This window comes from Sarcophilus harrisii, chromosome 3 (genome assembly GCF_902635505.1).
Source record: "Sarcophilus harrisii chromosome 3, mSarHar1.11, whole genome shotgun sequence".
Lineage (NCBI taxonomy): Eukaryota > Metazoa > Chordata > Mammalia > Dasyuromorphia > Dasyuridae > Sarcophilus > Sarcophilus harrisii.
The window spans coordinates 572,719,615-572,744,976 of NC_045428.1; the positions used below are offsets into that span (position 1 = coordinate 572,719,615).

The 25,362-nt window shown below is 43.0% G+C and overlaps 1 protein-coding gene across 3 annotated transcripts in view; it reads left to right on the top strand.

The window, feature by feature from the left end:
* Positions 1 to 24,234, top strand: part of C3H1orf127 (chromosome 3 C1orf127 homolog) — a 56,668-nt gene extending 32,434 nt beyond the window's left edge. The window contains exons 6-12 of one of the 3 annotated variants that reach the window (XM_031962872.1): positions 1,251 to 1,394; positions 6,715 to 6,753; positions 8,198 to 8,335; positions 10,355 to 10,439; positions 14,215 to 14,411; positions 17,018 to 17,141; positions 21,839 to 24,234. In XM_031962872.1, coding sequence (XP_031818732.1) covers positions 1,251 to 1,394; positions 6,715 to 6,753; positions 8,198 to 8,335; positions 10,355 to 10,439; positions 14,215 to 14,411; positions 17,018 to 17,141; positions 21,839 to 23,961 — 2,850 coding nt within the window. In that variant the 3' untranslated portion in view covers positions 23,962 to 24,234. The remainder of the gene's footprint in view (positions 1 to 1,250; positions 1,395 to 6,714; positions 6,754 to 8,197; positions 8,336 to 10,354; positions 10,440 to 14,214; positions 14,412 to 17,017; positions 17,142 to 21,838) is intronic. The other 2 variants (XM_031962873.1, XM_031962874.1) reach the window with 2 other exon arrangements.
* Positions 24,235 to 25,362: the final 1,128 nt, after the last annotated feature.

A 25,362-nucleotide genomic window follows, 5' to 3' on the forward strand; every position in this document is an offset into this window, starting at 1 on the left:
TGAATAGATTTCCTTTTTACTTTTCTGTGTACATATTGCTTATCCCGAATAAAATCTAAGTTCTTTAGGGCAGGGACTGATTCATTTTTTTTCTCTGAATACCCAGTGACTGATAAAGTCCTTGCCATGTAGTAGGTGATTAATAAGTGCATGTTAAATAAATGAAGAGAAGTAGCATAGCATAATAGATAGGGTTCTAAACTTGGAATCAAGGAGTCCTAGGTTCAAATCCTGATTCAGATAATTATTAGCTGTGTGGCTATAGGCAAGTCACTTTACTTTAATGGCCTTCAGTTTCATTATTTATACAATAAGGTTTGGACAGATGACCTCTGAGATTTCTTGAAGCTCTTGATCTAAGATTCCATGAATGAAGATTCGGGTACAAGTGCCCTGGCATGGAAGTAATGTAATAATGTGTAAATTATGATCTGTGAATTGTCCCTGGTCTATATCTATAATTGTTGTTGTTATTCATTTGTTTCCAGTTGTGTCCTACTCTTTTTGACCCCATTTGAGTTTTCTTTTCCTTTTCTATGCTTTTAAAACATAGATATTAATTCAATTTTTTTCTACCAACTTCTTTGTAGCTCTTAAAAAAAAAAAACTCATTATGGCAGCTCAATTTTTTTAGCATCTGGTTAGAGTTAAATTTTATCAATTGTTATGTAGAGCAACTTAACACTGACTGGGTACTCTCCTCAGTTCTCAGAAGAACACCATCTATAAAACAAGGCACTAATAGTAACACAAACACCTGAGGTGACCTAATTTCCCCATTTAGGTTTTTCTTGGCAGAGATACTAAAGGGGTTTGTCATTTCCTTCTCCAGCTCATTTTATAGATGAGGAAACTGAGGCAAACAGGGTGAAGTGATTTGCCAGGGTCACATAACTAGTAAGTGTCTGAGACTAGAGATTGAACTTGTCTTCCTGATTTCAGGCAGAGCCCTCTATCCACCTCACCAACCAGCTGCCTCCATATTAATAATATTTAGCATTTATATAATATTTTAAAGTTTACAAAATGCTTGACCTATGTTCTCATTATTTGTGAGATAAGTACTATTATCCCTATTTTACAGATGAGAAAACTGAGGCAGATAGCAGTTAAGTGACTTGTCTAGGGTCATAAACTAGGAAGTATCTAGAACAGGAACTGATTTCAGGACTTCCCAGAACCACTTAAATCCCTGTTCACTGTATTTTCCTCTTTCATTTTCATGGATGAATCCTACATCACTCATGAAGGAAGCAAACTACCTACTGGAAATCAGGATATTTCAAAAAGGCATAAACCGTTTTGGCCAAAGTGATCGTTACATACTGAAGTGTCCAGTGATAACTTCCAGACTGGGCCAAAAAAGCATCCTTTGTGGACCAGACACCATTCAGGTAATGGGATCCCAGAGCGGGTTATGTATCTGTTTCTTCAGCATCTCCTGTCCCTCAGATTCATTGTGCTTGTTCATTGGAAATGGCGATTCACATACCATGTGATCTGGGGAGAAAAGTTGGCTTTTTGAACAATTTGACACCTTCCACATCAGTGCCCATGGAGGGAGACCCAGGAAGTAGACACAAGGGCTGACTGCAGCCATCCCCTCATTTGGGTATATAGCACCAAGAACATAGCAGCATAACCTTGGGTAAATCAAGTTATTTCTCTGGGCTTCCATTTCCTCATCTGTTAAAATGAGATTGGCTGATGTCAAACTCAAATAAAAACTGATCTTTATGAGCTATATATTGTCTTAGAAAACCACAGATTATCATTCTCTTTGTTGCATTGCATTCTCCATGACCTTGATATCTTACTTAGGGGAATCCCAGCTCAATAGGTTTGGTTTTATAAAACCAGTCCTGCAGAAGCTAGTTATTTCTAACGCCAGGCTTGCAAATATGGCAGCCACCAAGTTTCTTTCTCTGAAACCAGCTCAAGATATCTCAGAAGTCACCTAATCCAAACCTCCCATTTTACAGATGAAGAAACTGAGGCTCAGAAATGACTTGTCTGAGATCATGCATCTAGTCATTAGCAGAGCCGGGAGTCAAACCCATGGCCTTTCGCTCTAAAGCTAGCATTTTGGGGGCCAGCTTTCCACCCTACCTTGCTTAAGAGCAAAAATAGCAATAGCAAGCATTGGGTCCCACCATTGCTGCTTTCTCTAGAATGAGCCCAAAGCACTTTCTAAATCTGAGGTCCCTGGTTCAATTCAACTTGGTTCAGTTCAATGTAAAGTACCTACTATGTGTTAAATGCTCTTCAACAGAAGATACACAGTCAAAAAGAAGGCAGGCCCATTATTCAAGGAGTTTATAATCTATTTTATGTAATATCCCTTGTATCCCTAAGAGGGTGTTATTATTCAGTCTTAAATAACTCTTTGTGACCCCGTGGACCATAGCACACAAATGCTGTCTTTGGAGATTTTTTTGGCAAAGATGCCAGAGTAGTTTCTCATTTTCTTCTCCAGTGGATAAAGGCAATAGGGTTATAAAGATTTAAAGCTGGAGGGGAGCTTATATGTCATATAGTCCAACTCCTTCATTTTGCAGCTGGGAAAACTGAGGCCCAAGGAGGTAAAATAGGTTGAACAAATGAATGAAAAAGCATTTGTTGCTTACTATGTGCCGAGCGTTGTGCTAAGAGTTGGGGATACAAATGCCAAAAGCAAAAAAACCCTCTATCCTCAAGGAGTTTATATTCTTTCTTATTAAAGCTTTTTATTTTTCAAACATATGCATGGATAATTTTTCAACATTGACCCTTGCAAAACTTTATGTTCCAAAATTTCCCCCTCTTTCCCTACTCCTTCCCCTAGATGGCAAGTAATCCAATATATGTTAAACATGCTAAAATATGTGTTAAATCCAATATATGCATACATACTTATACAATTAGCATGCTACACAAGAAAATCAGATCAAAAAGGGAAAAATGAGAAAGAAAACAAAATGCAAGTAAACAACAAAAAGAGTGAAAATACTATTTTGTGATCCACCCTCAGTTCCCATAGTCCTCTCTCTGGGTGTAGATGGCTCTCTTCATCACAAGATCATCGGAACTGGCATCAATCATCTCATTGTTGAAAAGAGCCACGTCCATCGGAATTGATCTTCATCTAATCTTGTTGTTGCCATGTACAATGATCAAGGAATTTATGTTCTTTCTAATGGATGAAAACCTATGTGAGGACTGATGGTTGGGGGGGTAGTATTTTGTTTTGGAAAATAACAGGGTTGGTATGTGACACCCCAAGAGAGACATTCCTTCCAGTAGTTGTGGCAGGATTTGTTTGAGATCCTACATAGAGTGATAGAGTTCATACCCTTTGTCCTTAGACCCTAAATCTGTGTGTTGTTAATCCACTAAGGAAGCTAAGTAGTGCAGTGGACTTGGAATTGAAAGATTCAGCTTCATGAATTTGAATCCAGCCTCAAGCTGGATCACTTCACTCTGCCTCAATTTCCCCATCTGTAAAATGAGGTAGAGAGGGAAATGGCAAATCATTCCGGTATCTTTGCCGAGAAAACCCTAACTGGGAAGAAGAATCAGACATGATTGAAATAACTGAACCATAGTCCCCAAGAAGAGAAGTTACTTTCTTTGAAAGCAGCTGAAGAGGTCTCAGAAGTCACCTAATCCAAACCTCCCATTTACAGATGAAAAAACTGAGGCTCAGAAATGACTTGTCTGAGATCATGCATCTAGTCATTAGCAGAGCCGGGAGTCAAACCCATGGCCTTTCATTCTAAATCTAGCTTTTGGGGGCCAGCTTTCCACACTACCTCCCTAAAAGACAGTGACAGATTATAGTCCACCCTCCCATCTCCAGTTCCTTTCTCCTTACCTCGGCTCTCCTTCCCAAAACACCTCCACCTAATCGATTGATTCATTCTCCACAATTTCTGCAACCCATTTTCTCTGCTGCCCTTTGAACTTGCATTAAGTTTTAATTAAGCCAGTTACGCCAGCACTGCCCTTGGTTAAATGCAGCAGTGGGCACTTGGCACAGAGCTCTTTAATACCCTGGCTCTCCCCTGCTGATGGCTCAGTGTGCCCAGGGGTGTACACAGAGCTGGTGCCCAGCTAGCAGCTATTGAGCGCAGCTCACTTAAGTGTGCCCATAGGCACAGCACGCAGTGCAGTACAATAACTATCCATTGCCCTGGGTTAAGTGTGCCCAGGGGTGCCCCTAAACTCAATGTACTGATTAGCTATTGCTCCCAGCAAAGGGGACCCAGAGGTTCTAATGAATGTCCACAGGCACCTAAATATAACCTTGTACTCAAGGATTCAGCTGCAGACATTTAAAGAGCCCTGAGTGTTTGTCTCTGGGTAGTTTAGAAATGCTTCCTTCCCCAGCTTCTTATTTAGAATTTCTCTCCCCTCCTCCTGAAATCCAAGCTCGGTCAGTAATCTCATTTCCTTCTCCCCCCTCTCTCTCCCTCAAATCAAAGCAAAGCAGTTTGAAGCGAGGAATAAGTCGGACAAGGATTTAGAAGCTTAAAAAATATTGGCCACATCCTACTCTCCTTCTTCCCAGCAACCAACGGAGCCTTTCTCACCTGTCCTCTGCCGCAGAGATGCCACAGAGATCTAGATTAGATTGGAGACAAGTGATCTCCCCCCCTCTAGAAAATAAACTCCCTGAGGACAGTTTACTTTGGTCTATTTCTTTGTACCCCAAGCACTTAGCACAATGCCCCGCACTTGCTAGGGGACTAATAAATGCTTGTTGATTCATTTAGTGAATAATATCCAAGGATGGGAGCATAGGAACTAGTAGGAAGTGGAAGGAACCTTACAGGTCATCTCCAAGGTACCAAATTTAAGGCCCCACCTGCTGCAAGAGGCTGCAAAATAGCCAAGTGCAGCCAGAAACTGATTAAAATATAATTGGGATTGTTTAATAAAATAAAAACGTAATGCAACAAAGAGAATGATAATCTGTGATTTTCTAAGACGATATATAGCTCGCAAAGATCAGTTTTTATTTGACATCAGCTAATCTCATTTTAACAGATGAGGGAATGGAGGCCCAGAGAAATAACTTGATTTACCCAAGATTATGCTGCTAGTAAATAGTAGAACCAGGATTCCAATTAAAGTCCCCCCACTCCGAATTCAGACACTCAAGAAAGAAAAATTAGCCAGGAGCTGAGCACAAGGAAGACTTACGATTCCTGATAGTAGTGGCCATGGGGGAAGGCTCCTTTCTCAAGAAAGGAAGCTACAAAAGAAAGGACCACATGAGCTTCAGCTTCCACAAAATTTGACATTAGAAAAGCCATTTACTCTAAAATCAGAAGACCTTGGTATAAATCTCTCTCCCTCTCCCTCTCTTCCCCCCTCTCTTCCTTTCTTTCCTTCCTTCGTTCTTTCCTTCATTCCTTTCTTCCTTCCTTCCTTCCTTTCTTTCATCAGAGTTAAGTGACTTGCCCAGGGTCACACTGCCAGTAAGTATCTAAGACCATATTTGAACACAGATCTTCTGACTCCAGATTCAGAAGCTTTATCCACTGCAACCCCCCAATATTTATTTCTTGTGTAACCTTAGGCAAATCCCTAGGCTGTGTCTTCATGTCACATGATGAAGTTGGGTTGGTTAGCCTTTGAGATCTCTTCAGCTTGAGATCCAGGAGCTCATGATATGTTAGCTGTTGGACCGTGGGCAAGTTCCTTCTCTCTTGGTGTCTTAGGTAACTCCTTATGTTATAAGTGAATCAGAGATGCACCAGAGTCAAAGACAAATGCCAAATACTCCCTGCCTTTAGAAATTTACATTCTAATGGGGGGAGGCAGGGAAGGGATAACTGGACATGTAGAGCTGTCTACATACATACAGTCTAGCAACTCTAAGATTATTAGGCTATAAATTAATTGCTGACATGGGTCAGCAGATGGGACCATTACACTAGTGATGAAATCCCAAATCTGTAATCCCACTCCCAACCATGTAATTTCACAAGGGAGAATGAAAAATTGGGATAGGCCTCATGGAGGAGGAGGCACTGATTTGAACTTTGATTCTAGTGGATGATTATAGAGGGGAAGGTGAGGAAGGCTGAATATAATCAGGAATGGGGGACAGAATGGGAGATGAGAACCATGGGGAAACCAAAGCCTTTATAAAATGTGACTTAAAATGGAAAGAAAAAAAGAATCGATAGAGTATTCAAGATGGGAGAATTTAGGAATGAAGGGAGAACACAAGGAATCAATTTTAGATTGAATTGTCCTGCTGTTTTGTTCCTGATTACCCGGCACCCACAACCCACTTTCCGTTTTCAGTCCTTTCACTCGCCCCTTCTCTGCTTACCTTAAATCTCCCCACGCTCTTGATGTCCCTCTGTGGTTGCTCCCAGACCACTGCGACAGCCCTGTCTCCCCCAGCCTTTCCCCCACCCCCAGCCCTCAGTTCCCCTCCAGTGAAGCCAGCTTGAGCACCTGAGGCTTCCGACAAGCCAAGGCAGCCAGAGACGTTTCCCTGGGTCTGCTGCAGAGACTGTTGACACTTCGGTCCCCAACATAAATGACTTTCTTGTCTTAATGAGCAAACATCCTGGGCTGAAACCTTCCTCTCTTGTCTGGCCCCCTGCTGCGCTAATTGCCAGCTTTTAGATGTTTAGGTAAAAACGGTTTACTCACTCACCTTTGCTTACTGCTTACTGGAGAGATGGAAGGTTCCTCACTCTGGTTTTTTTGCAGGTTTCTCGGCCCATGCCCCAGGGAAATGCCAGCCGACAGGTAGGTGAGGAATCCTTTTTCTGCCCCCCCCTCCCCCCCGCTGCCTCCCCAGGATTCTGTATCTTGCAGACCTCTTCCTGCCTGGCCCTCTGTGCCTTTCCCCAGGCCGGAAGATGCTCAGGCAGCCAGCTGCCTTGGTCTCTGGTGTCTGCATTTCCTTGTCCCCTGAATTTTGAGAGTGATCTGGAAACAGAATGTCCACCAGAGGCCAGTTCTTCCTGCCCCCACTTCTTCCTACCCAAAGGACATCAAAGGACTGTGACAGCTGTTTCAGACCAGGGGTGAAAATCTCCAAGTGTTCAAAGCAAGGCTGGCTAAGTGTCAGGGATGCTGGAGAAGATGTTCCTGAGTGGGGTTGGGTCGAAGGGATTCTGTGACTTAGGGCAAAGGGTGGAGGAGAGTGAGGAGCAGAGTGAACAGAGTGGGGGACTTGAAAAGGGAGACCTGGATTCAAATTCTGCCTCTGACACTCACTAGCCACCTATTCTTGGTCAAGACTATCTTGTCTATAAAACGGGGATATCAGTAGCCTCTGCCTAGAGGGCTAGCTTTGGAATCGAGAAGATCCCTGGAATAAGATCTGCCTCCAACCACATGATGGTGGACACTGAGAGTCACAGGTTCTGGGTTCAAATAATGGTTTAATAACAGCAATAACTCACACTTATATAATACTAAGGATTTGAAAACACTTTCCATATTATCTCATTTGCTGATTATAATAATCCTGTGAGGTAGATACTATTATACTATACATTCCCATTTTACAGATGAGGAAAACTTTAACTGATCGAGTCTTTGCGACTCTGGGTGAGTTAGTTTCCTAAGTAACTGTAAGTTACAAATGAGCTGGCTAGGGAGGGTGATGAGAGGCCCCATCCTGAATGAAATTTGGGGGACTCTGTTCCTCCACAAAATCAACAACTCCATGCCTGGTGTTATTTGTGAGACTCCAATATGAGTGAACTTGAAAGGGTCATGCAAATGTCAGCCATAAATTATTATCATTATTATTATGGTGCAGTCCAGAAGGATTCTTTTCTGTAGAAAATCTGCATCTTTTGCTCCTCAGTTCTCTTTTGTTTTAGTGCCCCTGATGGATCCGAGCCCCTTGAACTGTGTAGCTGATTCACATCAGGATAGATCTCTGACTCAGCTGATATATCTTGGGGATTACTGGTTTCTTCCTTGAATTAGAGGCAAAAGGTCCTTGTACTCCCTGCCGCCTCCTGCCAATTGTAGATTCTTACTGCTCAGTTGGTCCACCTGATGACCCTCCCCTCCCTTTGTTGTTGCCATAATCCCCTTCCCCATCCTCATATCTCAGAAAGCCTGTCCCATCCAGGAGCAGGCTCTCCTCTGTAGAGATTTCCTGCTGCTTTCCTCAAATTGTTAGGACCTCGCCTAAGAGAGAGGTTTCTGGGAGCTTGTTTCATTTGTCCAGAGCCCCTGGCTGTTGTCTCTCCGAGGTGAGCTGGTGGCTTTGCTGGAAGACGCCAGTCTTTTGGGTTTATATGTAGAAGTTAATAGCACTACCATCACCATCTTGGGCTCAAGACAGCAGCTTCTACAAAGGAAAGAGGTAAGTGATGAGCAAAGGAATAATTTGATAAAAGTGTTAGGATTAGACCACCAGCCTTGGGCTTTAGTGGACCTGGGTTCGAATCTCCTCTTGGACAATTATCAGATAGAGGGTTCTCGGGGGCTCTATTTCTCCAACTATAAAATTGTGTATGTGTGTGTGGGGAACTAAATGACTTCAAAGTCCTTTCAAAGCTCTGTTCTTAAGACCTGAAAAAATGGCCTCTGAAATGTGACATTTCTGCTTTTGATTCTTAAATATTTTATGAATTCTATTTATAAGAAAAAATCAGAATTCTTTGCTGATAGTCCCCTTCTGCCTCTATAACCATAGTCCTTCAAACCTTCCCAGTAACAAAGCTAGCTGACTGATTAGTCAATGAGCATTTATTACACGCCTACTGGATGCTAGGCAAGCAAACCTCATTTACTGAGCCATCAGAGTAGTCCTGCCTTTGACAAATACTGGCTGTGGGTCTTTGGGCAAGACATTTAACTCACTGGGTAAATAAATCTATGTAAGTAAATCTCCACATCAGAAGTTCCCTGTGCTGATGAGATCACAGGTTCAGAACTACTCTCTGAGCCCTCCCCCCCTCCAAAAAAAAGGCAAGAAGGAGGAAAGGAGAGGTGGTCTGACTGATCATGACATTAGAAACACCTTCTTTGGATTCCTGCCTTGAATCTGACCTAGGGGATAAACAAGGGAAACCATGGAAACTCTCAATTCAATTCAACAAGTATGAAGTTTCTAAAATCTTCAAGGCATTGTGCTAGAGACAGGATACAAAAATGGAAACAAATTACTCATTGCCTTCAAATATGTTCCATTCTACTAGGAGGAGAGAGGGAACAACAGGTACAAAATATACACATAGAAAGTAATTATACAAAGTAACTGCAAAATGAGGTCAGGAGAAAACACTGACACTGGAGAGGGAGGGAATCATGAAATGTGGGAGCCTCTTGAGCCCAGTCTTGAAAGTAGCTGGAGATTCCAAGAGGCAGAGGTGAGAAGGGGGCATTCCTGGTATTGGAGACAACCTATGCAAAAGTGTGGAGGAAAGAAATGAGTTGTGTTTATATGTGACATATTTTATAGATGTTATATATATATTTATATGTTTATATATATATCAGCAAGTAGATCAATTTATGTTTATATATATATATATATATATATATATATATATATATCAGCAAGTAGATCAATTTGGCTGAAAAGTAGTGTGCTTAAGGGGTGGACGTTAATGTGGAATCAAACCAAGGAGTAGGTTGGAGACAGATTGTAGAGGCATTTAAATATCAAATAGGTGATTTTTAAAAATTTTATCAAGGCAATAGGAAGCTAGTGAAACTCCTTGAGCAGAGGAATTATATGGTGAGATATGCTCACTCTTAGATTAAAAAGAGAAAACATTTGCTGGTCAGCATCAGTGGAAGGAATGAAATCACAAGTTTGAAGCCCCATGGATCCCCCCAAATTTAATATTTTGTCCCGATAGTCTCCCTACCTTTCCACTGAGATCTGACTAGCATCTGCATGCTTCCCTACAAGGGTTTAAATGTCCAAATCTGGGACTGGTTAGATACAGGCACCCAGATTTAAAACAGGGGCCCCCATTAGTGTATCACCCTCTCCTTGGGAGATGATGGCATTCTGTAATCACGGATCCCGTTCATCCTGATCACAGCAGCAGGCACATAATTACCATCTCCTGAAATAGCCCAAAGTTACAGTGTAAGTGAAGACGACTCACATGACATTTGCTTAGAGTGATATTCTTGCTATAAATATCTTGGCTAGATAATATCTCCCGGCTAAGTCATAGCAAGAATTATGGAGCCCAGTTTCTGGACATGTGGAGGGACTCCTTGTAGGGACCTTGACATGAAGGATGTGGGGATGGTTCTGAAGGGAACTAGTTTTGTGGAAAGGGTGGTTTTGGTTTTGGTTTTGGTTTATTTTGGTTTTTGGTTTTTTGAGATCACAGATCATGAATCTCTCATGACTCGACAGGTGCTGAACACAAGTGTGGATTTTTTGTCCCTCTGGATGGTCAGTGGATATTATGCCTATTCCCTGGAAGCGATGTGTCCCCTGGGTAAGGGTCTGTCCCCAAACCTTACTCCCTCTAAACTCTCAATACCCCATATTTCCTTGCTGTCTTTCGCCACTCCTGATGAGCTTCTCTTTTTTCTCCATTCCTCCCTTATACCTACTCCCATTTAGTCCCAAATATAGATCCAGAGACCAACTAATCCTCTGAAAAGGGACCCCTAATTCCTGTACTCCTATCTCTTTTAGGAACAATATAAGGTAGGGGAGTGCTACAGGATAAAATAGCTAGACTGTATTTCCCAGCTGCTTTGCTCAATTAGCTTTAATCCAAGGGTAGCTAGGTAGTATAGTAGATAGAGTGCCAGAGCTGAAGGCAGGAAAACATCTTCCCGAGTTCAAATCTAGCTTCAGACACTAAATGTGTGACCCTGGGCAAGCTACTTTTAGCCTCAGCTTCTTTGTCTGTAAAATGAGCTGGAGAAAGAAATGGGAAATTATTCCAGTGTCTTTGCCAAGAAAGCCCCAAATGGAGTCACAACAAGTCAGACTTACTTTTTTTTTTTTTTAAAGTTTTTTATTTTCAGAACATATGCATGGTTAATTTTTCAACATTGATCCTTGCATAGCCTTGTGTTTCAGATTTTCCCCTCCTTTCTCCACCACCTCCTCTAGATAACAAGCAATCCAATATATCAGACATTACTGAAACAATTGAACAACAGCCACAAACTCAAGTCAACAAGCGTTTATTAAACACTTACTGTGTGCCAGGCACTTATAAAAAAGACAATGCACAGATCCTGTCTTGGGTCTCGCAGCCTCACAAGGAAGACAACATGCAAAAAGCAATGTACACATAAGATAAATGCAGGATAAATTTGAAATAATCAACAGACAGAAGGCATTAACATTGAGACATTGGGGAAAACATCCTGAAAAAGGAAGGGTTGTAGCTGAGACTAGAAGAAGACCCAGGAAGATGGAGGCAGAGATGAAAAGAGAGAGAGTTTTAAGAGTCAGGAGGGCAGTCAGTAAAAATTCCTGGTGTCAGAAGATGGCTGGCTTGTTCGAGAGACCATGAAGAAGGTAAGTGCTGCTGGGTCAGAGCACTATGGGGTAAGGTAGAAGATGATCAGAAACATAGGAAGGCTTAGGTGAGCTTTAAAAGACCACAGAAGTCTTTCTATTGGATCCTGGAAGCAATAGGGACTCAATGGAATTAATTGAATGGGGAAGGTGATATTGTCAGACATTTAGGAAGATCAATCTGATTTTTCCCAATCTGTTATTTTTTTCCAAATACATGTAAAGATAGTTTTCAACATTCATTTTTGTAAGACTTTGTGTTCCAAGTTTTCCTCCCTCCTTCCTTTATCTCCCTCCTTCCTGAGACAGTAAACAATCCGATACAAGTTAAACGTGTGCAATTCTTTTAAACGTATTTCCATAGTTGTCACATTGTGCAAGAAAAATCAGATCAAAAGGAAAAAACCATGAGAAAAAAAAACAAACGAAAAAAGTGCAAAGAGTATGCTTCGATCCATATTCAGTGTCCACAGTCCTCTCTCTGGATGCAGATAGTGTTTTCTTGGCATAGAAACTTTTCTATCCCAAGTCTATTGGAATTGGCTTGAATCACCACATTGTTGAACGTGTATCAACATTTATCAGTGTATCATCACATAGTCTTCTTGTTGCTGTGTTCAATGTTCTCCTGGTTCTGCTCGCTTCACTCTGCATCAGTACATCTAAGTCTTTTGAGGCTTTTTTGAAATCAACCTACTTATCATTTCTTAAAGAACAATAATATTCCATTACCTTCATATGCCATAACCTATTCATCCATTCCCCAACTGATGGGCTTCTACTCAATTAGGAAGCTCAATTTGACTGCTCTGTGGGGAATTGATTGGAATGGGGAGAGATTAGGGGAGGGAGACCAACCAGCAGACCATTTCCATAATCTGTTTATGAAGAGATCAGGGTCCATGCCAGGGCAACAGAGAGAACAGAAGGGTATATATATATACGATGAGATGAAAGTAAAATTGATAGGACTTGGCAACAGATTAGATATGGGAGTTACAGAAAGTGGGTGGTCAGGGATGACACCTCGCTTGGGAGCCTGGGCGACTGGGAGGAGGATGATGACCTTGACAATATAAAAGGGAAATTGGCAAACGGGGAGAGCTCTGGTACAAAGATAATGAGTTCAGTTTTGGACATATAGAATATCTCCATTGCTTTGCATAGTGGTTGTCATATACTGGATTGTTAATAAATGTTTTTTGATTCAATTTAAGTAAGTCAGGTCCATCCAAACTCTGCTACTTATTACTTAGCTTTTGTGGACCTCAGTTTCCACATCTCTAATATGAGGAGTTGGATTTAATAATCTTTACGGTCACTTCTCATTTTAGATCTACGATCTTCTAAGTCTTGGGGAAGTGGATGTGATAACCACAAGGAGTGTGACTTCAAGTTTTTCCTGTGTCCCCATTCACTCTTGATTTTGTTCAGGGACAGCAAGACACAGGCTTGCAGTGAGAAATGAAGCATCAGGCTTGAAATGTAGATACTTCTTGAAATGGAGAGCACTGAGTCTGGAATGGGGGAATCCCAAGTTGGGGCATTGAGACCAACCCATACTGGGAAAAAATCCCCTCTACCACCATTCTGCAAAGGGTCATCCAGTTTTTGTTTGAATAACTTCAGTGACAGGGAACTCACTACCTTAAGTCAGCCATCTTGGACAGTTATCATAGTTAGAAAGTTTGTTTGGTCATGGAAGGCATGATGGTATGTCAGAAAGCATACTGTCTTTGCTGTTAGAGAATCACCACACTACACACAGTGTTGAGGTTGGAGTTAGGTAGACCTGAATTCAAATCCAGATTCAGACAGTTCCTAACTGTATGACCCTAGATGTCTTTCTGCCTCAGTTTCCTTGATCATAAAATGTAGATAACTTTGCAGGGCTGTTTGTGAGGATCAAATGAAATAATATTTATAAAAGTACTTGGCACATAGTAGGGACTATAGGGAATGCTTGTTTCTTTTTCTTTATCTCTCTTAGTGCATTGTAAGATCTGATGACATTAAATTTCTTGGTTGCCACAGCACCCTCTTGACCCTTATTGAGTTTGGAGTCCATTAATACCCCCAGATCATATTTCGGCAAACTACTATGGAACCATATCTCTGCCATCTCATTCCTTACCAGAAGACCTGGATCCAAATCTTTACTCTCCTGTGTGTATTGACATTAATAAATGCTTATTGACTTGATTTGACTTGACTTCCCCTCATGAGGTCTCCATTTTCTTATCTGTAAAATGAGATCACTAAAGTAATTTCCACTTCTGCCGTCTGTGAACTCAGATGGCAGATCGGAGATTCAAACCAGGTTTCTCTAAATCCACCGGAAAGTGCTAAGGAATACGACTTGCTCCATTCCTTGAGAGCAGCATTTGATAGGAGCTAGGAGATGGGAAGGAGGATATAGAAAGCCTGGCAGAAGACCTCGCCTATTTGACAACTTTGCCCTGAATGCAACATCTGCAAACTTTATCTGTTTACATAAGTTCCACATGGGACCCGTTGAGTAAGGGTGACCTTCATCTCTTAAGTATTGGTTCAGCCTAGTTCAGCACAGGCTAATTATAAGAGAGCACAAAACAGTCTTAGGATTCTCCCTAGGAAGGGATGTTGGCCCAGCCAGAAGCTCGGGCTGTCAATTAAGATGCTGGGGGCAGGGTGGCTTTTTCAGCTGTAGGAGTTTACCCTTGATTATGTTTTATGGTCTTTTTCTGTCACAGTCTCATCTCAGCCGGGCCCAGAAGTCTCCATTCAAATCCCCAAACAGGGACTGGGGCTAGTGAAAAGAGGATTTAGAAACACAGAAGCGCTGACCCTGAGAGATCTCAGAGTCATCCAGTCAAACAGCTTCACGGTCACTGAAAACAGAGACTTTGTGGTGGTCAGCATCCCGGCCAGCAGTGTGCTCCACAGCCAGGTCAGTGAAAAAGAACCCCAGCTCCAGCTTAAACATTTTCAAACTAGCTTTTGCCACTTATCCCGTAATGTATCTTGACACTCTCCCCTACCAGCAACTCACAAAACAGACTTTCTGGAGAACGGCTACCCTAGAACTGCCTCCCAAAAACTATAGATCACAAGCCCCCACCGATGTGTTTTCTCTTGACAGTCAGCCAGATGACACAATTAGCTTAAAGCAAGGGAATTACTGAAATAGTGTAGTAAGAAAGGTAGTAATAAAACATTCTGCATGCACGAGGGGCTCACGCTTCCACAAATACATCAAGCGCAGTGCTTGACATCTGGTAAACACAATAAATATTTTTCATTTACTTATTCATTCATCTAAACAAGGCACGAAAGCATAATTGAAAGTAGAATTGGACTCAGAGAATCTAACTAGGAACAATCTCCAGTTTTTTTACTTGGTGATCTCTTTAAGTCTCATAGACTCATAGGAGACACACACACACACACACACACACACACACACACACACACACACAATACCTGGACAGCTAGATGGCATAGAACACCAGGTCTAGAGTCAGGAAGATCTGAACTCAAATTCAGCCTCAGATACTTACTAGCTACAATCTTGGGTAAGTCACTTAACCCTATTTGCCTTAGTTTCCTCATTTGTAAAATGAGCTGGAGAAAGAAATAGCAAACTACTCTAGTAATCTGCCAGGATAACTCCAAATGGAATCATAAAGACTTGGATATGATTTAATTGACTGAATAACACATGTTACAGATATATATGTAATACACATATATGATATGTGTCACACATATATGATATAGTTCCTCTTAAGATCCCTCCCAATTCTCAATATTTACGTATATGTGTAAATATATATACATGCACACATATATGCATAATATATGTATATGTATACACACACTCTCTCTGTGTCTCTCCCTCTTTTTCTGTCTCTGTTTCTTGCTCTCTCTGTCTCTGTGTCTCTGTATCTCTCTCTCTTTCTTCTGTATCTCTCTGTCTCTCTCTCCATAGATATTTGGGAGGGACTTTAAAAAGTCATCTACAAAACAAAGTAGTTCAACTAAACAACCTCTAAGCTTCCTCCCAACTCAAAATTTGTGATTTTAAAACTGGTATCTCAACTTCCTAGTTCCCACTGATATGAATTGGATTTGATTGCTTGTTGGTGGTGAAGTTGTTCAGTAATTCAGTTGTTTCTAGCTTTTTGTGACCCTGTGAATCATAACATGCCTTTGGGTTGTCTTGGCAAAGATTTGGAGAGGTTTACCATTTACTCCTGCAGCTCATTTTACAGATGAGGAAACTGAAGCAAACAGGGTTAAGTGACTTGCTCACTTGCTCAGGATCACAAAGCTAGTAAGTGTCTGAGACTGTATTTGAACTCAGCTCTTCCTGCCTCCAGATCTGGTGCTCTATCTACTGACTCTCATTTGTAGTCACTCTCAAATGTAGTCACATTTAGGTGACTACCTAAATACCTCTTATTTGAGTTCTATACACACATGCACACACATACTCTCTGTTCAAAGCTATGTGCTCAGTGCTAGGATTAAAAACCAAAATGGGGGGGGGGCAGCTAATTGGTGCAGTGAATAGAGCACCAGCCCTGATGTCAGGAGGACCTGAGTTCAAATCTGGCCTCAGACACTTAACACTTCCTAGCTGTGTGACCTTGGGCAAGTCACTTAACCCAATTGCCTCAGGAAGAAAAAAAAGGTTTCTTCTCTCAAGAATTTTTTTTTTTAAATAAGAGAAAAACCACAGGTTTTGCTAGCGATATACATAGTTTGCATATTCTACAACTCAGAACTAGAACTTGAATGTGGCCGGGTGGAAGGTCAAGGTTTAGGGATGTATAATGCTAAAATTAATAATTAAGACAATAGCTAGAAGTTATATGCTTTAAGGTTTGCAAAATCCTTTATATGTGTTAACTCATTTGATTCTCACAATAATCCTAGAAGGTAAGTGATATTATTATTCCCATTTTATAGATTAAAAAAAAATTGAGGAAGAGGTCAAAACAATTTGTCCAGGGTCTAGAATTAGTAAATGTCTATGTCAGGATTTAAAGTCAGGTTTTCCTAACTTCAAGTCCTAGGCTCCATCCACTGTGTAAGGAGGGACTTAGCTTCCTCCCCAACCTTCTCCCTCCTTTCCATCCCTCTTGTTTTCCTGATCTCTCTCTGGCCATTGGATCTAGAGGCTCTGGAGGGGAAAGTGAGTCAGATGCCTTTGCATAGCCCTCTCTCACTTAAGTGATGTCATGGTCATTCAAACCATAACCATCCAGGCAGCTAGATGGTGCAGTGGACAGAGCAATGGACCTGGTATCAAAGGAAACTGAGTCCAGATCTGGCTTAACACTTTCTACCTGTGTGACCCTAAGCAAGTCTCTTCCTTTCTCACAGCCTCAGTTTCCTCAACTGCAAATTGGGAATAGTCACAGCACCCACCTCTTGGGGTTGCTGTGGGGATCAAATGAGATAATATTTTTAAAATGCTTTGCAAGCCTTAAAATGTTGGATAAATGCTGACTATGCACCATGTGATGGAGGATAATTGTTGCCCTTCAGCAGTGCCAGGAAGCCCAAGAAGTCCCCAGGATGCAATCGTTTTATAGGGTAGACCTCAGCCTGGAGTTTGCAGAAGTAGCTCATCCAGTCCACTGGACAGTGGAGAATTTTTTCCATTGTTCTGGTAAGTAAGATGCCACAAATGTTCTTTGCATATGATCTCTGAGACCATTTCAACATTTATTAAGCACTTATTGTATGCCAATGATGGGGACTCCCAATCCTCAGGGAGTTTCCAGTCTATGGGGGGTGATACCATCCTTAGATTAGTAAAGCCGAGTATCTATAAACAATCAGAAAATGTGTTCAAATGATTTCAAGAGGAGGGAAGGAAAAGGAAAGGAGAAGGAGAAAGAGGGAAAAGAAGAGGGAGGGGGGAGGGTGAGAGAGAAGGGGAAGAAGAGTGAGAAAGAAGGAGGCAGAGAAGGAGGGAGAGAAAGGCAGGGAAGGGGGGAGGGAGAGAAGGAAGGAGGGAGAGAGACAAAAGTCATACACAGAAAGACACAAAGCGACGCAGGGCAACAAAGAGAGAGAGACAGAATGAGAGAAAGAGAGAGATTGAGAGAGAAAGTGAGACACAGAGAGACAGAGAGACAGAAAGACAGAAACAGAGAGACTGAGAAAAAAGAGAGAGAGAGAAAGAGACAGAGACAGAGAGAGAAAAAGAAGATTGATAGAGAGACAGGGAGAAAGAGACATATATATATATATATACATATATACATACATAGAGAGAGGGAGGGAGGAAGAGAAACAGAGACAGACAGACAGACAGACAGAGACAGAGAGAGAGAGACAGAGACAGACAGAGAGACACAGAGACAGAAAGAGCACATGAGCTGTGTGTGCTTTGAAGGAAATGAATGATTCTCAGAATCTCCTCTCACCATATAGTGTCTCTGAGACTTCCTTTCCTGTGGACAGGTTTCCTATCTGATAAAAGAGGTTGGTTCAGTAACTGGTGAAAAGGGCTCCGAGGTAGGTCTTTCCCAGAGAATGGCAGCTTCTGCAGGGTTTGCATTGCTGATTTTTGTCTGTCCCAGCACTTAGCACAATGACTTGTCTCATAGTAGGCCCCTAATTAGTGCTTGCTGAATTGCTCCTCAGCCACTCATTAGACTGTGTGACCTTGGGCCGGTCACAGCCTCTCGAGGCTTCGTTTGCTCATCTCTAACATGGGGTGTGAGGGAGGTCTGGATCTGATCATGTCGAAAGTCCCTTCCAGCTCTAAATCTGTGATCTTAAAGATTCTGAGGGGCAGAGGTGAGAGCTTTTCCAGGCCTGGAAATGAAACTAGCATGTGGAATTTGGGAAATAGCTGGCAAGCCAGCGGGGCTGGAATATGGAGGACATGAAGGAGAGTACCATGAAATAAGTATGAAAAAGGGAATTGGAGCCAGATTGTGGGGACTGTCGGTGCCAGGCTGAGGGGCTGAGAGCTTATTTTAGATCAAGGATTCTGCCCTTTCTCTGTGCCCCAGATCCTGTGGGCAGAGCGGTGAGGCACACAATCCCCTCTCATAATGATGCTTCAAATACTGTGCAGAAGATCATAAAGAAAGCCAGTTATCTTAAAATATTGTGATCTATCCATGTCTAACTATGGATAGACTATCTACCTATCCCCTTCTCCTATCGATCTATCTTTTTATCACTTCTTTTTCCATATTTACCATTTGTAGCTCTCTAACTCTTCTACCTACTCTCCTATATTTAGCTTTCTATCCTCTATTCATTTATCTATATTTTCTACCATCTTTATCTAACTTCTACCTACTCTATCTCTATTTATGTACCTATTCAATCTATCACCCATTGATCTATCCATCTGCCTGTCTAGCTATCTGTCTATCTAATCTATTATCTACCTATTCAGTTTATCATCTATCTATTCACCTATCTATCCAATTTAATATCTATCTTTATCAATCTATCTATTAAATCTATCATCCATTCACCTATTATCCACCTCTCTCTTTCTATCTACTCTATCATCTATCTAGTCAATCTATCATCCATATCGTCTTCTGTCTCTGTCTCTCTGTCTGTCTCTGTCTCTGTCTGTCTCTGTTTCTGTTTCTCTCTCTCATTCTCTTTTCACAGACTCTTGCGCTAGAGACAGAATGGGGAGCCATTGAAGATATTTTGGCCAGGAGAGTGACACTTAAGTCTAGCTTCAGAAGAACATTTTGGCAGCAGTTTGGAGAACGGGGAGCCGAGGGAGAGCCTGAAAGTGGGCAGACCCCACAGAGGAGGCTACTGCAGTGGTCCTGGTGGGATGGGATGTGGGCCTGAGCTGGAGCAGTGGCCCAGTAAGTGTAGGGGAGGAAAAGGCTGGGAGAGGATTTGCCCTGCCATGACCCAGCTTCCCAGCAACCTGGTATCAACACACGCAAAACCACCAGAAGCAAAACCTATTAAAATCTTTGGGGAGGAAATGTACCTAATTCACAAACGCTGTGGCCACTTTCATCTCCCGGCTCCTCACTGTCCTCAATAGAAGGCAGACCGTGAAGTATATTTGACTCAGATGTTTGGGGCACAGGAATGCCCTGGTTACCAGGATATGATGTTTCGGTGCCGCAGAAAAAATGTAATTATATTCAGAACCATATTTAAAGATTAAAGGGGAGTTGCCTCCACATCTAGACCCCAAATTTAGATTTTAAAAGGAAAGCCCCGTGGGGATGGGGAATTAGGAGGAGGTTCTAAAGCCCTGCCCCAAATGGAAAGATTTCTTTTGCAATTTGACACATTTCAGGAGCCCATTTTGGCTCCCTTCTTTACACTTCCCTGTAAGATTGGTATTAGTTCCAAGAGCACTGGGCTTGTGGTGGGTTTTTTTCCTTCCTAGAAAATAGAAGCCCGAGAAGGCTTTGGCAACTTTCCCTCAACTAAAGGGAAAATGCTCATTGTGGCTTTGTAGCCAATAGTGAATGCGATGCCAAAATCAATACAATGAGCAAAACAGACTTTAGAAAAATTTGTGCATCTCTTGAAATGTGCATGGAGGAAAATAAACTCATCCTCCTCAATTTGGTCGAGTAAATATTATCACCTCGAGTAAGTGGGGTGGACTGGCTAGAGTGCTACAGAGAATCGGGTTCGGGTCCTGCCTTTGATACCTGGTAGTTCTGTGACCACGGTCAATTTACACAACCTGAATCTGAAGGGCCCTTGTCAAATGCTAGACCCCGAGTCTGGAGAGATCTAGCTGGAAATTCTGCCTTTGACACTTAAGTGCTATTTGACCATGGGCAGATAATTAAACCTCTCTGATGACCAGCTTTTATATTGTGATTTAAGGTTTGCTCAGAAATTATCTCATTCAATTCTCAAAACAACCTCCGGAGATGGGTGCTATAATTATCCTCATTTTACAGCTGGGGAAACTGAGGCAGACAGTAGGTAAGTGACTTGCTCAGGGTCACACAGTTTAAAAGTACTTGAGACCAGATTTAAATTCAGGTCTTCTTGATTCTAAACCCAGAATTCTGTCTAAGTTAAACAAATACAATCTGTTGGAAAGGGAGTTTATCTTCAATTCAATTAGATGAGCATTGATGAAGGAAGGACTTACTACTGCGTGCCAGGGACTGAGCTATGAGACAAAAACTAACAAATAGTCCTTTCCCTCAAAGTATTTGCATTCTACTGGAACCAAGAAGAACTGAGTCTGATTCTTATGTGACCATGGACAAATAGACAATTGATCTCTCTGAAACTCACTTTCCCCATCTGTAAATTATACTCTATCTAGGAGGGCTCTTGGGGAAATTAAAAGTGATAGCTTTTTGTTTACAGGATCACAGATTTAGAACTGGATGGGATGTTTTTTAGGTCATCTGGTTTGACTTCTCATTTTTTCGAGGGGGAAAACTAGAATGCAATGAGGTGATCGGGTTTGCCCAATATTATTCCTATACTAACTGGGAGAACCAAAACTCAAGCATGGGTCCTCTGATTCCAAACCCAATTTTTTCTTTGTTTTCTTTTTCTTCTTATCACACTTCTTCTCTTATACATAAGGCTTTCTGGTTTGGTGAGCACTACTATTCTCATCTATAAAATGGGGACAATGATCCCCGTGCATACTCGGCTCACAGGTTGGTGAGGAGAGTCAAGGAGTTAATGGGTAGAGCACTTTCCAACCTCAAAAGCACTATATAAATGTCAATTAAGCCGGGCTCCAGCCCTGCCTCTGACATATATTGGCTCCATTGTGATCCCGAGGAAATCATTGAACCTCTCAGGGCCTTGGGCATCCCTCCAAGTTCATCAATTGCAGGACTCTAAGTGACCTGCACTGGGAGAGGAAGCATCAATATTCCCAACGTGGGTGGGTCAGAGATCTGGAGCAGAGGTTCTTAACCTGGGGGCCCTGGGCTGATTTTTAAAAATGTGTATTTAGATACCTGTGTTTCAATAGAATTGATTTCCTCTGTAGTTCTCTGTATTTTATTTTGTACATTGAAACACATGAGTCTCAGAAGGGACCCACAGTTTCACCAGATTGCCTCCGGGCTACAAGGCACCTACACATAAGAAGTAAGGACCCTAATCTGTGTCTGCAAGGGACCTCAGAGACCATCCAGCTGAACGCTTCTGCTTTTTGGATGAAGAAGCTGGAAGCCAGAGAGTGAATGGCTTGCCCGAATTACACAATAATAACTGGTACTGTTTACAGAGCTCTATTACTCTTTTTACAACCACCCCATGAAGTAGTGTTGTGATATAGACTCCATGTTTAGACCAGGAGGGAAAAGGAGTTTATTTTGAGGAATTGTCTTTTTTTTCTTCTGTTGATACTCATTTTCCTAGCCCTCAAAGAGCAGCCTTCAGCATCGGGAATGATGGACCCTGGATCCTTTTTGGCAGAAGTCGGCCCATCAGTCAGCACCCATTTAAGTCCTTACTTTGTGCCCCCTGCGGGAGAGCTGGAATCCAACTTGCCCCCCTCATCGGCCATCCTGACTATCGGGCCCTCACCTCTGCCATCTTCTCCAGCTCTGTCACCATCGACTCCGTCAGTGGGCGCGCAGTTAGCTTCCTCATTCTCTCTCCCAGCAGCAGGATCAGCTCCATCCGATGGCCTGCAGAATGAGACTTGGGGGAGCTTTGCCTGGGACAGCAGGCGACCCGACGGGGCAGTGGGCTCCACCCCAAAGCCACGTCTTCGTCCGGGAATCTTCTCCGATACCCCCGAGGAGTCCACGATACCTGCCAGCTCCAGGTCCCCACTTGGTTTGGGATGCCTGAGCAATCCCACTGCTCCTTCAAACTCAGCCAGCTCGACAACAGGAGCAAGGACTTCTGCTCTTGTTTCTTTCCAGGAGAACAGTGGAAGTCCCAGGAGTCTCCAGTCCACAACGCCATTGCCTGGTCTCTGGCTTCATTCTCGTGCCCCAAATAACCATAAAATGAGATCATTAGGGGTTCTGATGAGTGTCCCACCCGACAGAGGATCCCCTAAGAGTAAAAAGCCCCCAGAAGCCACGGAAAAGATCACAAAGGATGTTTCAGAAGCTATTGTCCCTGAACCATCAGATGCAGACCCGCAGGGCCCGACCTTCCTGCAGGTGTCCACTACTTTGGCCACAGGTCAGAATGATAGCCCAAGGAGACATCCAGGGTCCCGAGGAACAAGTGCTCTTCTTTCCAAAAACTCTTCAGATGGCGTCATCCACCCTATTTCATCTTTAACTACCCTCTCTCCAAAGAAGAAGCAAGAACTTATCATGAAGTCACAGGCTTTGTCTGTGGGGATCGGAAGGGACTCTAGCACTTCTGGTAATCCCGGAGCAGTGATGGATCAGCAAGACACAGAGGACCTCACAAAGGAAGTCGTGGCCCAGTTGCCACCTTCAGTCATGCTGCAGGATGAGTCTCTATCTCCTTCAGCGGCCACAGGTGCTGTCCCAGTCCCAGTAAGCTCAGGGTCTTCAGCTGGTCAGCTCTTCTCAGGGCCAGCCACAGCTCTGGCCCTGCCTCAGTTGGTCTCCTTTAGGTCTGCAAAAGGGGTACAGTTTCAAAAGGCATTTACTACCCAAACTGACAGGTACAGAGAAACAAGACCTGGACAAGACCTGCCTCAGTTGCCAGGACATTCTAACCAGCTCAGGAGGTTGATGGAGGGAAGCAGGGCAGAGGCAGATATGAAGCTCCAGAGGGAGAGGAGCAGGATCAGTGATCTCCAGGATGGTGATCACCTGGCAAGCAAGTTCTTGGCCACCACAATTGCTGGAGGAAAGACAGATGCCCGTCATGGTCACAACCGGACACGGGAAGGTCCAGGTCTCCGGGGAACGCACTTCTTCATGTCAGAAATCACTGAGATGACTCAGAGAGACCCTCAATTTCTCCAAAACAGGCCTGAGGGGGTCTTGGTTACAAATCTGCCTCCGTCAGCATCAGAAGAGGTGAGCTGGCCAGTCCTGCAGGCTGAGTCACAGAGTAACAGTCCTTTGTCCTGGAGAAATGTAGCCCATACCAACGGAGGGAGAATCTTAAATACTTTATTTCCAGAAGACATTGTATCTGAGAGCTCTATCACTTACCAAAAGCAGCCAAAGACCGACAGACCTGCTTCCTCTCTAGGACACGAGCTCAGAAGTCAACAGGCTTTTGGCCAAGCAGCTACCCAGCCTTTCCTCGTCCTCTCCAGATTGCTGCCAGAGAAACAGCTGGCAGATCCTCGGAAGAAGGCCCTGAATGGCATTACAGGATCTACACTGGCATCCTCCAAGGTGACCGGGGAGCAGCTGTCTGGGAGCTCTGAAGCTGTCAGGACCGAGGATCCAGGGTCATCCCCAGCTGGGACACCCAGTTTGTGGCCTTCCTGGACACTGCACCCTGGAGTGTACCTCTCACAAGCCACTGAAGTTGCTTCCCCATCCATTTCTGACCCAACGGAGCCTGGAGGCCCTTTCCCCACAGGCCACTAGTGTGTCATTTACCCTCAACAAGTGCTTCTGGGATCACAGTGGTCGTTAGTGGCAGAATTGCTCGGAGTATTGGAAGAGAAATCATGGTACAAATAGGCCAAGTTTGCCCCATTCAATCATCTCTCCCTCACCCTTCCCCACTCTGCTTCTGACCAAACTCTTGACTCAGCCAGAAGCAGCCAGATGGAGCAGGGAATACGACAGTGGTCAGAAAGACCTGAATTCAAATCCCACCTCAGACACTTCCTACCTGTGTGACCCTGGGCAAGTCACTTAACCCTGTTGGTCTCAGTTTCCTCATCTGTAGAATGAGCTTGAGAAGGAAATGGCCAATCCCTCCAGTACGTTTGCTAAGAAAATCTCAATTGAGGTCACCAAGAGTCAAACACGACTGAAATAACTGAACTGGAAGCCATCCAGGGGCCAGGAGTTGGGAGTACAGTGGCAAAAATGAAGCAAGCCTTGCCTTCGAGAGGCTTCCATTCTATCAGAGGAGATGTGGATGTGTGTGTATATGTGTAGATGCTCACAGACCTTGGGCATTTGTAGTGGATAGAGCTGGAATCAGAAACGAGGAAGCTCTGAGTTTGAGTCCAGCCTCCGACACATCGTTCTGTCACCCATTCTCCTGTTCCCTCCATGACTGCAAGGTGCACCCGAGCAGTGCAGTTCTAGATTGATAAAGACCCAGAACATGAAACTTGGGAACAGACAGAATAATACGGACACTAACGTCACTTCTAGTCCCCTTTAGGGTTTCCAAAACATTTTACACATGTTATCTCATTTATTCCTCACAACCCTGGGAGCTGGGTGCTGGGACAATCCCCATTTTGCTGATGAGGAAACTGAGGCTGAGAGAAGTTAAGGGACTTATTCCCAGTCACCCAGCTAGTATCTGAAGCTGGATTTGAACTCGGGTCTCTACTCCAAGGCTAGCCCTCTGGGCATGATGATCTGACCTCATTGCCTCATGAAAACCATCAAACCCAAGCCCTTTCAAGAGGAATTAACAATGGCTGATATACAGTGTAATAAATTCTTATTTCCTGGCTGACTTTAAACACATTTGAAAAGACCCAGACATCCAGGATTATCTGCTGCAGAGGGAGCTTGTCTCATCTAACGCTTTCACTGAGAAAATATTTCAAAAGTGCTAAGCTACTATATTCTAGTATCTGGCATATAGTAGGCACTTAATAAATGCTTATTCCTTCCCTCCCCCTGCAGATAAAGAGACTAAGGTCTAGAAAGTTTAGAGCATTTGCCCAAGGTCACATCGGTGTTAATAGCAGGAAAGACAAGAGAATATCTTTGTTATATATAGCCCAGTAAGGAACGAATCATACAATCTAAGTCACGTATCTTTTTCTTTTTTTTTTCTTTTTATTGTTTTTTTTA